Source organism: Macaca fascicularis, chromosome 1, assembly GCF_037993035.2.
Source record: "Macaca fascicularis isolate 582-1 chromosome 1, T2T-MFA8v1.1".
NCBI classification, from domain to species: domain Eukaryota; kingdom Metazoa; phylum Chordata; class Mammalia; order Primates; family Cercopithecidae; genus Macaca; species Macaca fascicularis.
Window position 1 is genome coordinate 72,224,439 of NC_088375.1, and position 14,404 is coordinate 72,238,842.

The 14,404-nt window shown below is 39.9% G+C and overlaps 1 protein-coding gene across 3 annotated transcripts in view; it reads right to left on the bottom strand.

Annotated features, from left to right (window-relative positions):
• The window catches only part of PTPN14 (protein tyrosine phosphatase non-receptor type 14), a 197,990-nt gene that overhangs the window by 88,001 nt on the left and 95,585 nt on the right, over window positions 1-14,404 (bottom strand). For all 3 annotated transcript variants that reach the window (XM_065541676.2, XM_065541678.2, XM_065541683.2), the window contains one exon: window positions 10,550-10,719. In XM_065541676.2, coding sequence (XP_065397748.1) covers window positions 10,550-10,719 — 170 coding nt within the window. The remainder of the gene's footprint in view (window positions 1-10,549; window positions 10,720-14,404) is intronic.

A 14,404-nucleotide genomic window follows, 5' to 3' on the forward strand; every position in this document is an offset into this window, starting at 1 on the left:
GACCCGAGTACTGAGATGCACTTCAAGTTATACAGAAAGTGCAAGTATCAGAAGTCAGGACCTAAATACCTACAAGGCCGGCAGGTCACATGAATGTGTAAATGCTGCTGACTGTAACTCCCTACGGAGTGGAGAACTAGGGCCAGTTAGACAGCACATGCCTCTCTGCAAGGCATCCCAATTCAGTTCTTTCAAAAAGGATCCTGGTGAAACAAAACCCACCTGAAGACCAGAATCAGCCCTCACAGTACTAGTTTATAATCTCTGATCTTACTGGTAGGTCAGCCCTCTGGCTTTCTTTGTTGACTTTTTGATAGAACTAAACTCCCTGGTACTCTGATAAAGCCAGTGATAAAAGGCATGGACGGATGTATTTCTCTGACAAAGTAATGTAAAAGACTCCATTTATGTGACGACCTAAATCTACTCCACTTGTTAGAGGAAAAACTTCTTTTATTTAAAAAAACAAACAGTTCTTTTTCAGGGTGCCCACTTTATAGAGTTCTAGTGAAGACTGAAAAAGATAATAATCTGAGATACTTAGCAAAGCATCTTGCACATAAATGTTAGCTGCTACCATGACTACTACTGTTACATTATATCCGGTGATGGAACGCAACTACATTTTTCCACAGAACCACATAGAACTATAATATCCTCAGGCTGGGGAGGTTTTGAGGTTTTGGATTCTTGTGCTTTCTAGATTCTGCTGCTGCTCAGACACTGTGAGTTTCTTTAACATGTGGATGTAGCCCATCTATCACTTCCCTCCTCTCTCTCCACCCACTCCACTGGAACTGAATGTCCCAATGCTGATATTCAGGAAAAAGGTAGAGCAAACGATTATAAAACATCTATTCTTTGCACCTCTTCCAACGTCAAGATTTTTTTTTAAATCCATTTTTGAAATTAACACCCCATTCTCAATCCCACCCATTATGATACCCCTACAATCTTGAGAATCCTTTATGGGGAAGGGGGTGTCTCTTAAAAATTAATAAGGCACAGCCTGCATGCTTCGACATGACAAAACACCTCTTCACATAGCTTCTGGTGTTTTTTCCCCTTCTTTTCACACCTTTGTTAAAGGTAAACACTACAATATGGCATCATCGTCTTCTACTCAAGTTTTAGAAAAAGTAGACTATTTTAACTCATGCTCTATTACAAACCTTTATGATTTCATGGGCTGAACTGTTTAATCTTTCTCAGTCCTGCAATGTAACACGAATAAAGAACAATTTGGAATTAATGAATGAATGAACAAATGAATAAATGTATCTTTGAAAATCAAGGAATTCACAAAGGATAAAAACCAATACCTCTGCTTAAGAACTTATTTTCAAAATACCTCAACAGAAGCACGTTATTTTTGTTTGCTTTTGAGAAAAGTTCCAAATAGACCAAATACTAATAAACACATTAACCATATGATTTAAAGATATAATAATAAAATTATCACTTCTTTGAAGTATACTAAACAGATTGAGTACCCCTTATGCAAAATGTTAGGGACAAGAAGTGTTTGGGATTTCAGATTTTGAAATATTGGCTATACTTACCCAGTAGAGCATCTCTCATCCAAAAATCAGAAATCCTAAATGCTTCAATGAGCATTTCCTTTGAGCATCATGTTGGTGCTCAAAAAGTTTTCGATTTTGGTGCATTATAGATTTTGAATTTTTGAATTAGGGATGCTCAACCTATTTTTTTTTGGTAAACTTTGTTTTTCTAATGGTTAAAACATACATATAAGCATATCTTACTTTATAAAGCATCTCAATCAAACATCTCAGATGCATTAAAGAACACAAACATTACATGAAGACTTCTTTTGAAATATGAATAATGCGTCTGATTTATTTCCTTTTGAAATTCTGAGTTTCCCCTTCATTATAGGTACCTACAATAAATAATGAGTTAATTCAAGTGATATTACAAAAGAACACTGATTTATTTTACTACTTGTTTTCCCTAAAGGGAAAGAATATCAGAGAAACAGCTAGTTTATGTTTACAGCTAAGTTAACTTCATCTTATTTGTCTCTACTTCATTGTTCCAGTAGCAGTAGGTTGCCTCAACAGCTAACTACCGAACTGCATTTCTTTCTTTCCTTTTTCCTTCCTTTCCTTTACTTCCTTTCTTTCTTTATTTCTTTCTTTCTTTTTTGAGACAGAGTTTCACTCTTGTTGCCCAGACTGGAGTGCTATGGGGTGATCTCGGCTCACCACAACCTCTTGCTCCCGGGTTCAAGCAATTCTCCCGCCTCAGCCTCCCTAGTAACTGGGATTACAGGTATGCACCACCGTGCATACCTGTAAATTTTGTATTTTTAGTAGAGATGGGGTTTCTCCACATTGGTCAGACTGGTCTCGAACTCCTGACCTCAGGTGATCGGTCTCCCAAAGTGCTGGGATTACAGGCGTGAGCCACCGCGCCCGGCCTAACTGCATATCTTTCACACCATATCTTTTTCTTAAGAGCAAAGAAACAAACAAGAAGCAACTTCATGTATTTGGACAACTTGTACTATGAAGTAGGCACTACAGTATAGTCTAGATTTAATTAAGAAAAGTATAAACTTTCTTAAGAGTCATCTTCTTCACAGTAAAACATAAGAAAATCCTAGTTGAGGATCAAGACAAGCTAATCCAATCAGCTTTCCTAAAAGAAATCAAACTGACTTAACCACACCTCCCCAATTCCTGCCAGGATTTCCCAGTGAGTCAGGTCCAGGAGCAGAAATGGTTACCAGTGCTACATTTCTATTTTCTTACTTGCAAAGACAGTGAAAATTTTATTTTTGTTCCCCTGAGGGTTTATTAAATTTACTTTTTCTATTTGATCACACCCATAACAGTAGATTCAAATCAGTAAATCCACCAATATTTAAGAATAAATCACAAGATAACAACAGAACAAGCAGAGCGCATATGAGGAACAGGAGGCTGTCCTTGTCCTGGGAAGGGCTGGTTACTTAATGTGCAGAGTCTAGTGCAAAGTGAAAATGCAGGGTCCAGTGTTCAAAAACCAAAAATTTTGGGATGGCAACAGCAGAGCACTAAACCAACTACAGGGCATTTCTGAGCATGGGGTACTGTGCAACTAACCGTGCAAGTCACAGACCCATGAAGCTGGTTCTGGTCCCAGGAGACATTTGCCCCGGGTTTCACCAAAGCAGTGGCATAGCCTTCTCCTGGAAGTAAACAGTGTCAGCAATGTAGACTTTAAAGACAAATTCAAATAAATCTCTAGTAAATCAAATACACGGAAATGAAATAAAAGCTGCTTGGAGATATAGCTCTGTGGTGGGAGTGGGAGGGAGGTGGGGAGTTGAGACCTGTTATTACATTCCCTACATTCCCACTAACTAGCAAAGTGTCTAACACAGAAGAGGTACTTAATAAAGGTTGAAATAAAAAACAATGCAAATGACAATCAACTTATCTCATTTTGGGAAGGTAATTCTTCTTCCCTCCAAGGCTGCACTGTTTATTACAGACAGCCATCTTCTCTCATCACATTGTACATTACATTAACCACACAGAATGTTTGAGATTAGATCCCAATATCAACTGCATCTTAAAATATCTAAAATATCTGGCAGAAATAATTCCATTCTCAATAACCAACATAAAGAGAACAATTTCCCATTCACTAGCTAGAGCTGGCCAGGAGGAGAATTTGCTATTCTCAGCAAATTATATTATCCACAGGGAATTCATGCTGAATCTTAAGACTTGAAGGGAGTCCCTATATCCCAGCCCACGGGTAGACTTTAAATATCCATTAAAATGACATTTCAAAATAATAAAAGAACTAAAAGAACTGGAGGAACAAAATAAAGGGTGTTGTAAAAGGAAATGGAAATACTACCATAATTAGAGCTTTTAAAAGAGATACTTTAAACAGTGGCTGAACACTAACTTGTTTACAACAGCACACAAGGCAGATTGCAGGAGTCGAAGGGGGAAAAGTATTGGTATTTACAAGAAAGAAAAGGTGAAGAAAGCTACTTGTAAGGTCACTTCCTGAAACCTAGTTTAAGCACACACACGCACACACATAGAGACACACACGCACATACCAAAACACCATTTTAACCCTTATGAAGATATATAGCTTCACTAAGTCTGGCTTTCCCATCAATATGCCATAGGCCCAAATGTGTAACTGGAAAAAGGGGACCCCCATCAGAGTTTAAAAATGCATTAACCTAACTCCCTTGTCATTCACTTCACACACAGAAATGCACTTACCCTCTTTCTGGTACCTAAACAGCACAGTTTTAACTGTGGGCACTTATTCTCAGTTGGTTGAAAGACAACTTGTCCACTTGGTTCTTCCCAGACAGGAACTATCTTTAACATTTAAGAATGCTCCATGCAAACCCATACAGAGATTAAGTATTTTAAAATCTCCTGGTGATAACTGCTAGGCAGTTTTACCTGACTGACTAGAATACAGCCTGGTAGCCAAGGACTTTGGAAGCTGGGAGATGTACAATAGATCACTGATCCTAAGAGTAGGGGATATCTATAGCTGCTGAGAAGCACCGAAAACAGACAGAGCACCCACCAGACAGAGGGTACTTGGAACAGGTCCTATGGACCTGATGTCTCCGCCAGATGTACAAGAGTGTACTAAAATCTTCCTTGGCAAATGGAGTGAGTGTGCTGGCTACAGCAGTAGTTGCACTCTGTCAATTCTGTAGAGTGCTCACCATTAATAGCGTGGACAGCTCCACCCAAACAGGTAAGCTACTAAGATGTCCTGGCAAAGGAGGAAATGTTATCTGACCTCATTAGGACAATTAGAAGCTCCTGTGCACTGTGCAACCATAACATTCAACGTGAGTAATGCAAAGACAAACATGTTTTGGTTAAAAAAAAAAAAAAACCTCAAAATTTAAAATTTTAGAAACCATGCATGTACTCAGCAACTTAGAAGTTTATAGCCTAAATTCACTCTTCAAAAATTACATTTTCTTTTAAAAGTTTTCTCCTTAGTATTAAAGAAATTAAAGAGGGACTTCCTTGCTTAAGGAAGACTTGGAAAAACCCCAGATCTAAACTAAAAGCAGTGATCTTGGCCAGCAATTTTCTGGCTTCCCCTTGCTATTATTAAGTATCCTTCTGTTTGAATAAGAATTTATCCACCTCTCACAAGCCATCTTTTTTCTTTCCGTGTCCAGAAAAATGTGAAAACCATGTGTTTATAACGAGCCTGTTGCTATGCAAATCATTAAAACACATTACAAAAATATTTCCTTTGAGTCAGGAGAACGAACATGCTGGGGAAGATGAACTGCTAGCAAGAGTCCCTTTGCTGGACAGAAAAGCTGGCAAAAAGGAATCTGAGAAGCAAAGCAAAATGGAAAAAATTACAGTGGTCCCATCCCTTGAGTCATTTTAACCAACAGGGGAAAACTAACATTTTCAAAGCCCCAAGGTAATAAATCTTACAGCTTGGAGTGGGGTTAACAAACTCAGTGGTTCTTAATCTCTTTAAATCCTATGGTTTCATGACTCATCCCCCATCTGTCTATTACAGTGTGTCCTTCTTTTCACTAGTTTTCTTTTAACACTTCTATAACAATATTAAGGGATTTCTTCTTTTTTCCTTTTATTTGTACCCCTGTGTGTATTTTCCTTTTAATATCTTTTGTTTTCTCATTCAATTAACACCTTAAAGTAGGGCCTGAGTTATCTATTTCTTATCCAACACAATTACAGTGTCTTGACAGGTTTCTCTCACTTATGAAGGGACTTGCCCCTCAAAAGTCATATCTAGCAGATGAGACACAGTATGTCAAATTAATGTCAAAAAAGCAGTGCTTCCTAATTTTCTAATTTAAACCAATTTGGACTTGATAATTTTAATAAAGCCAATCACTTTATTAAACAAATTGCAATCAATGTCATTCTCAAATTTTTGTTGTGTTGTTCTGAATATACTATTGACCTAAAAATTTCCAGGGGTGCGATTCTCTGGCACAATAAATTAAATAAACAGCTTTTAAATATATCTTCCTTTGACTCTTCTGTGTCTTGATATATATATGGAGTCACATACACAGGAAAAAAAAAAAAAAAAAAAGAGGAAAAAAACAACCAGAGTATTAATCTAGACTCTTTGTCCTTGTTCAGAGAGAAGAAATGGCTGGTCATGACTAATGTTATAGAACCTGTTCTCAAACAGAAGTAGCCAAATCATTGCAAACATGTGTTGGGTGAAAACAAGTTTGGTTGGCTCCAGACAAAGGCTTATTTTTTCAGCACAGATGGTTGAATGGTTGCCTCCTCCAAAGGGTTGCCCGCAAATGAAAGACAGATTTCTATTTCTAATCTATGCAAATATCTTACTCTGCAGGGCATCACAAAGACTAACTGTTTTGTGTCAGACACTGCAGATCCCAGGTGCTCTGAGAGATGTCAAAGCCCATCTCCACCTGAGATGCCTGGTAACTGGGATAACAGCGGATGACTGGAGAGTTAGTCATTAACCCGCTCCTAATGAATGCTATTGGGGCCTTCTGTGAAACATTCCTCTGGAATCCTGCCCCACCACCACTGCTTCCCCTTGGCTGAGCTGCCTGGAAGGCAGTTTCAATATTCAGTTCGGACCTCAGATGCTGCTAAAACCTCCCAAGAAGGCTGAGATTCCCAAAGGCTCTTAAGGACTGTAGCATTTTTCACCTCATGTTCAGCTCATCTGTCCATCTCCAACACCACATAGAGAAAACTCAAGCATTTAAAAATATTATTCTGTCCAAACCAGATCTCCTTTACTCTCTAGTCCATAAGCCTACAACTCATGGCATGTCTTGCTGAATCACACCTGATTGTTGTCGGTGGCCCTCAACCTTCCCAAACAGATGTAATTCCTTTTTTTTCTTTTCTTCCTAAACAACTTTTCTTTTATTTCTTACATTTTTTTTTTCTCATGTTCCTCCATCTTCCCAGCTTAAATCTGTTACTCACTCTGACACCCCTTGGCACATTCCAGTTTTAGGGCCCCTTGGAGGCAACAAAAATTTCTGTAATGCTGCAAACATACACACACACACTCACGCACAGACAAAATGCTGCATGCTAATCCAACTCCTAACTTTCAGCATTCTTTGCCATAAAGAGTTGGTTAGACCTGAAATCTATATAATCTAGTTCCAGTGCTTAAATCTAAAAATATCTTTCAAAGTTTAAAATTTTTTGTTAGTTTTTCTGATCAAATGTCAGCAGCACAGTTTGCTTCAAAATCCTGTGTTGGAAAACACTTCTTTTCCTCCTTATTAACCTTCATCTGAAATAAACCAGGCTAACTAAGCAAAAAGAAATTCTAAAGGAAAAAGAAAAGTCCTTCCTAAATCCCACACTTAATAACCACCACTACCAAAACTTTTTACTCTCTACGTCCCTCTTTGAAATTTAAATACCTTTTGTTTTAGTCTATGAATGCAAATATTGACAGTCAAACAATGCAGCATTAAGTTTATTTCCCTGGAAAATCTAAAACTGTAAAGAGTTTTAGAGATTAACTGATTCATTGATTCCTGAGGCTGGGTGAGTGTCAGAAACACCAGAGGATACTATTCATTTTAAACAATAACATCCTCTTGATATTCAGCCCTAGATATTACAACCAGACTTCTGGTACGGCTCTAGAATCATATTTATAATAAGTGCTCCAGGTAACTATGATATAGCAGGCCCTGGTCTTTTGAGAACCACTGATCTATTCCAACATCCTACCCAATATGGTGGTTCCCTCTACAGGATACCACATAGGCTACCTAGTGCACACAACAACTTTCACCGAGACCAGTGCTCTCACCCTTTTGTAAGTCTTGTTCCCTTTTTAGATGGCTTAGTTATTAGAAACTGTATTCCTACATTGAGCCAAACAGTCAGAGTTCTTTGGCTCCTTGGACTTCACTTACTTAGACCCTAATTTCGTGCTCCAGAGCTGACAAAGAATTCCCCATCCTACAAGAGTCTGTGAATATCTAAAGGCAGCTACTACTGTGCCCTTGTAAGACTTAATTTTTCTAAGCTTAAACAACCTTTTTCTTTTAACTTCATAAAGCATAATTTCTGAGTCCCTCTTTATTTCAACTGCTCTTTCTCACCAATAGGCCTTACAGGATAGGTCTGTCTAGACTAACAATACTTCACTTTTCTTACAGACGGAACTTTTTTCAAGATGCACTAACTTCTAGTCCATGTTTCACCCTCATCACTCATTATCTTGCACTTAATGGCCGGGAGCCAAGAATCAGCAAGTATTTATTAACTTAATGCTGTGTTCCTAGCACCGTGTAAAGTACTCAAGGAGGATGCAAAAACCAACGGAAATCATCACATTTTGAGGAGTTAATAATTTCTTGTACAGGAAGAACTTAGATATGTGAATTAACTTGAAAACAGGGAACAATGGTATGCAACAAACAGTGCTTTAAATGTCTATCACATGAAAGACTGAACACTAGGTTTTCTGGATCAGGCTGTAAGCTAACTCACAGCCTCTGTTTGCAATTACGCCATGTATTTACAATAGCTTTTGATTTTTCTTTTTAAAAAGGAAAGCAAGTGAAAAAAAGAAGACACAAGGTGGCTCATGCCTGTCATCCCAGCACTTTGGGAGGCCAAGGTAGAAGGATCACCTGAGGCCAGGAGTTCAAGCCAGCCTGGGAAATACAGCGAGACTTCATCTCTATGAAATTAGAAAAAAATTGAGCCAGGCTTGGTGGCACATGCCTGTAGTCCCAGCTACTCAGGAGGCTGAGGCAGGCAGATTGCGGGGGCCTGGAGTTTGTGGCTGCAGTGAACCATGATTGGGCCACTGCACTCCAGTATGGGTGACAGAGCAAGACACTGTCTCAAAATAAATAAGTAAATAAAAACAAATAAGCCAAATTAAAGAAAGCAGAGGCCGGGCGCAGTGGCTCACGCCTGCCATCCCAACACTTTGGGAGGCCAAGGTGGGCAGATCATTTGAGGTCAGGAGTTCAAGACCACCCCGGTCAACATGGTAAAACCCTATCTCTACTATAAATACAAAAATTAGCCAGGTGTGGTGGCAAGCGCCTATAATTCCAGTCACTCGGGAGGCTGAGGCACGAGAATCGCTTGAACCTGGGAGGTGGAGGCTGCAGTAAGCCAAGATCATGCCACTGCACTTCAGCCTGGGTGACAGAGCAAGACTCTGTCTCAAATTTAAAAAAAAAAAAAAAAAAGCAGGATATTGCCTTAAAATATACTTAAAATTTTCAAGTGCATCCTTATATCAGAAATTTAAATTCTAAAAAATACACAAAAATCAGAATACTCTTCCTTCTTCAAAGCATGTCCCCGCATTGCTTCCCAAGCATTCATAATGACAAGGTCCGGGTAAAAGGCAAAAAGCAAAGGGTTTATGTGATTCCTTTTCCTACAAGAAATACCCATTTGATGAGGAGACTTCCCAGGTATTTTAATGGAAAACTCTTACCAATAAATCAACTATACTAACACACAAAAAAATGCACTTATTCCACTCACTGAACATGCTTTATCAACTTACACAAATCCCTCACTTTACAGATGAGAGGGGAAAACATCATTTCAAAGGCAGCACGCGATTTCTCCAAGCTAAAGCAGACACTGAGTAGCTGGGTGGGAACAATACCTGGTTCTCCCCTCTACTGCTGGCTTCTTGTCTCCTCCTATTTAGTAGGGACAACCATCAAAACTCTTGCTCTCGCAACATTTTCCTCCTTAACTTTACTCCCACTTTCAGTTACCTTTCCAATCTTCAAATTTGAAGTCTGATACTACATTTTGTTTTGGGATACTTTTAGGAAAAGGGTGGACAAAACAGAATTCATTTTTTTTTTCCTTTTCTTTTTTTTTCTTTTCTTTTTTCTTTTTCTTTTTTTTTTTTTTGAGACAGGGTCTCACTCTGTTGCCCAGGCTGGAGTACAGTGGCATGATCACGGCTCACTGCAGCCTTGAACTTTTGGGCTCAAGTGATCTTCCAACCTCAGTGTCCTGAGGAGCTGGAACCAAAAGCACAAGACACCATGCCCAGCTAATTTTTATATTTTTTTCTTTTTGTAGAGACAGGGTCTCGCTATGCTGCCCAGGCTGGTCTCGAACTCTTGGCCTCAAGCTATGCTCCCACCTCAGCTTCCCAAAGTGTTGAGATTACAGGCATGGGCCACCACGCCTGGCCAGGTGATTACCTTTTTATTAAATTCTTGCATGCCTATTTTACTCACAGTCTCCAATGAGTATTTCCATGCTGTTAGAGACGAAATTCTGCCTGGCTCAGGATCCCTACTGCCTTACCAGCATTACAGAAAACAGCTGGAGTTAGCTACATGGATTCAACCAAAAGTCTAAAGCTGCAAGGCAATGAGTAAACAACCCCCAACTATTTTAACCTCTCCCCCACCACACACCCGCACCCACACCCACACACCCCTAAATCAACCAGCTCATCTACTTCATTGGAAGCTTCACAGTTAGTCAACACCCTTATATGGCACACAGGGGGAAAATGTACCTACCTTGTGGCCTCTTGCTGAAGCCATGACACATTTGGCACATAGAACATGACTCCAAAGAAAAGCAGAGGCTCATTAGCGAATTTGTCCAGATGTTTCTTCAGAGGTTTTTCCAGCTCCACCCATCGTGCTTGCTGGCTCTTGCTGAGAAACCAAAGGCCAAAGTAGTGTGTCTAGATAAAAGGGTAAAACAGCATCAGTTCATGCTCACCACAAGCATCCCAAGGCCACACACGAAACGAGACTCCAGCATGCTCTATCCCACCTTGGGTTCCCCGGCCCCTATACAGGATCCAGCTTTGACATCTGACTTTGGGACAAATTTAAAAAGACCACAACCACACACTACTGTAACGTACATGGAGCATCCAGATGCATTATCCCTACTCATTACTACTGTTTGTGCTTGTTGATACCCATGGGCCCATGTGAGGTAAAGGAGAGTCGCGCAGGGAAGGGACAGTGCTGACTTTTCCCCTGATATCTGAAGGCTGCCTTTTCTGTGTGCCTTCTGCCTGCTTCATGATCTCACATGGAGCACACTGGCAAAGACCAACACCGCTCTTGCACCTGCTGCAACGTAACTTATTACTCAGTTCCTAAGACAAAACCGCCTGCCAACTGAAAGCTTCTGCACTGTAGAATATTTTCATACAGTACCAGATTTTAACCAAGAATTTATTCACTCTTTTCGTGTGCTTTAAAAAGTATCATCCTCTTCCACTTTATTATACACGAACTGCAGCAAATCTCTCCCCATATCAAGCTTTGAGAGAGGAAGGATCGCCTCTTCACAGCTGCTGCAGGAGCCCCTGGTGGCTGCTCTTGGCAGATTATGGTGGGATTTGTTAGATGAAAGTGAGATTTTCACCCTTAGACTTGAAGCCTAAACCAGTTTGGTTTTGAACAACATGCTAAATGATTAAAACAGGTACTTTTATGCACCCAATCCCATCTTTTATATTAATTCATGCTAGGATTTCAGGATTAGCACAACAATCACCAAAAAATAGATCACTGCTTTTGAAGATTCTTTTATATTTCAATTATAGCCTAGAATGGTTTACAGCACACCTGGAAACCTGCCTTCAAAAGAATGTTTTCATTACAATGTTTAATTTCCAAAGGCATTCTTATGCCGATGTTCCCACTCCAGCTGGCTGCCACCTCAGCACTACCACAGATCAATCCTGCCACAGCTCCACCAAAATCTCTCATGAAGTTTTGACTCTAACTTTACCAGAAAATCAGACGTGCCCTTGCCTACATAAAGCTGCAGACTCAGATGCTTTAAAGATATTTTAAATGGATTTACTTTGAGATGGGGGTAATGATTTGATCAGCTTTCCCCCACGATGTTCCAAAGGACAAGTTCACATCAGAAATCTATGCATTTCTTGAGCAACAAAATGTCAACAACCAGAGCCAAGGTTATATTTCCATCAACTGAGACAAACTTACTTGGATGAATTCTGCCCCTATTATTCATTTCCTAGCTCCAGTGAGTCCATTAGCTGTTCCAAGCTGAGTGATGAGATAGAGGAAATGAAATGTGGCTGAACAGAAAGAAAACAGACTTCGAAGTCAGTCCATCTCCCACCTTTTGCACTGTCTCAGTAACTTTACACAAGTCATTGAAATGCCTTCTAGACTCTCACAGTTTTCTCCTCTGTAAAATGGGGATGATGGTTACAACTTTCACCCACAGGCTCTGAGAAGTATAAATGAGATAATGCCTGTCGATTACCTGCATGGCACTCGGTAAGTAACTAATTCACAAGTGGTACCTTCCATTGCTGCTGCAGCTGCAGGACTACTACCCCTGTTACCACCATCCGCACCACTGCCACCGCCATCATCATCAGTAAATGAAAGCAGGTAAACCTCATGAATCTTTTTCATCAGCACTACTGACATCTCCGTGAACCACAGAATTAGGAAACAGGTTATCTGGGAGTCAATGAGAAAAAGCAGGCAAAGGTAGAAGCGGGAACATCTATGAATAACGTAAATATTTAAAAGATGTAAGGAAATAAAAATCACAAAGCTATACCTCCACTAAGACTTTGAGGCTCTCATGATAGGTGGTAATGGGACACTGGAACATCACTCTGACGCTATCCTCTGAGATCTATGATGTAGGCTTAAGCTACCCTAAACGTGAAGTCATTTGGGTACTCAGTTCAAGACATTTATCTGAAAAGGGTCCAAAGTAGTTCTGCATTATACTGAATTTCTGTACGGAATACAGGCTGTATGAGGGTATTCCATGGCATTTTGGATGCCTAGGAGTGAGTCTCCATACAATAAATTAGGTAATATGTGTAATTAACATGATATACAGCAATTATTAAAGCTGGAAAAGAGCCCTTTTTATAGCATGAGTGGAGAAACAGGGCAAGCTTCACAATTGCTTAACAGGCTAACTATGATTTATCATCTTTCACTAAAAGCAGTTGTGACATTTGGGAGATATTTTTATAGTCCACACTTCATTCAAATTAGTAATATTCAAATTATAGAGGGCCACAGTAACTGCATAAATGTTATACAATCGATTTTGAAAAACGGTTAAAATTTTTATTTGTGTCTATCTGTGCCTCGAAAGCTATTTTAAATTTCCTTTTCTCATTCCTATCCATCCAGATCATTAAACCAGACCTGACCTCCACCCCAGAAAACCCTCAGAGAAAGAATATTCCATGGAGTACACACACACGAACATGTATGTGCACACACACAACACACACAAAATGCACACTGCAGCTGCACATACACATACTCCTGTACATACACGCATACGGGTATGTTGAGAAGGAGGATGATGAGGTACAAGAGAAACAACAGTAAGGCAATAATCTTGAGCCAGAGCTCTAAATAACAAAGTAAACCGCTTCTAATGGAAAAACCTAATTCATGGCATAAATTCATCACTGCTGTGGTACAGCACCTTTCAGAGGACACAGAATATTTCAGAGTGACTCACCAGGTAATTATCCAGTGAAATAATTACATAACTACTGAAGAAATGGGGTGTCCAGTGCAGGGCAGAATTGGGGGAGACAGGTAATCTGAAGGACAGAGTTTGTACATACTCACAGCCAGAACATCCTAACTTTAAAACTGTCAAATTTGGTCCTCTAACAAGAAGAACAGTCCATTTCTGAGATCCCCATCCCCACCCTAACTTTTGAAGCTATGCCCAAAGTAACTTTTTGCATTCCCACCCTTCTCCTCCCGTTCTTCCTCTAGCTATCTGCCTACTCTGGAGTAGAAAGACCCTGCCTCAAAAGTACAATACAGCACACGTTTATTCTCCCACGTCTACACAGTGCCTCACAGGAAATGGAATCACAGCCTAGGCTCTCATTTCAACTAGCATGTGCACCAATCAACTTCCTGTGTATTATCCAAGGAACTACTAATCCTGTCAAGCCCAGCTGAGACCCCACCAGGCTGGTTCGTGGTTCACTTGCCAATTTAAACTCTAGCTCAATTTTGAAAGCTGAGCTTAGCTGCTAAACATTGCCACATGGTTGAAGAAAGCATGGTGGATGATTGCAAACAGAAACCACCTTCTCCATGACTCAAAGAGGATCCCACCATATTACCTGAGTAAATGCCTGAAATATGTGTTCTGTTTATATCTCAGGCACAAAGAGTAAGCCAGGCTCGTTTAATCCTCATGATACCTCCTCTGGGAGAGGTATGAATCCCCATTTTATTGCTCTAGTTTTCTTAAGAAAACTAGAACACACAGCTCTGGTGCCATGAGTTCTGCAATAAGTTTACTGCAATGATGAGAAAAGAAGACAGAAGAACCAGTCCTCAGGGACAGGAACCACATCTCTGAACCAG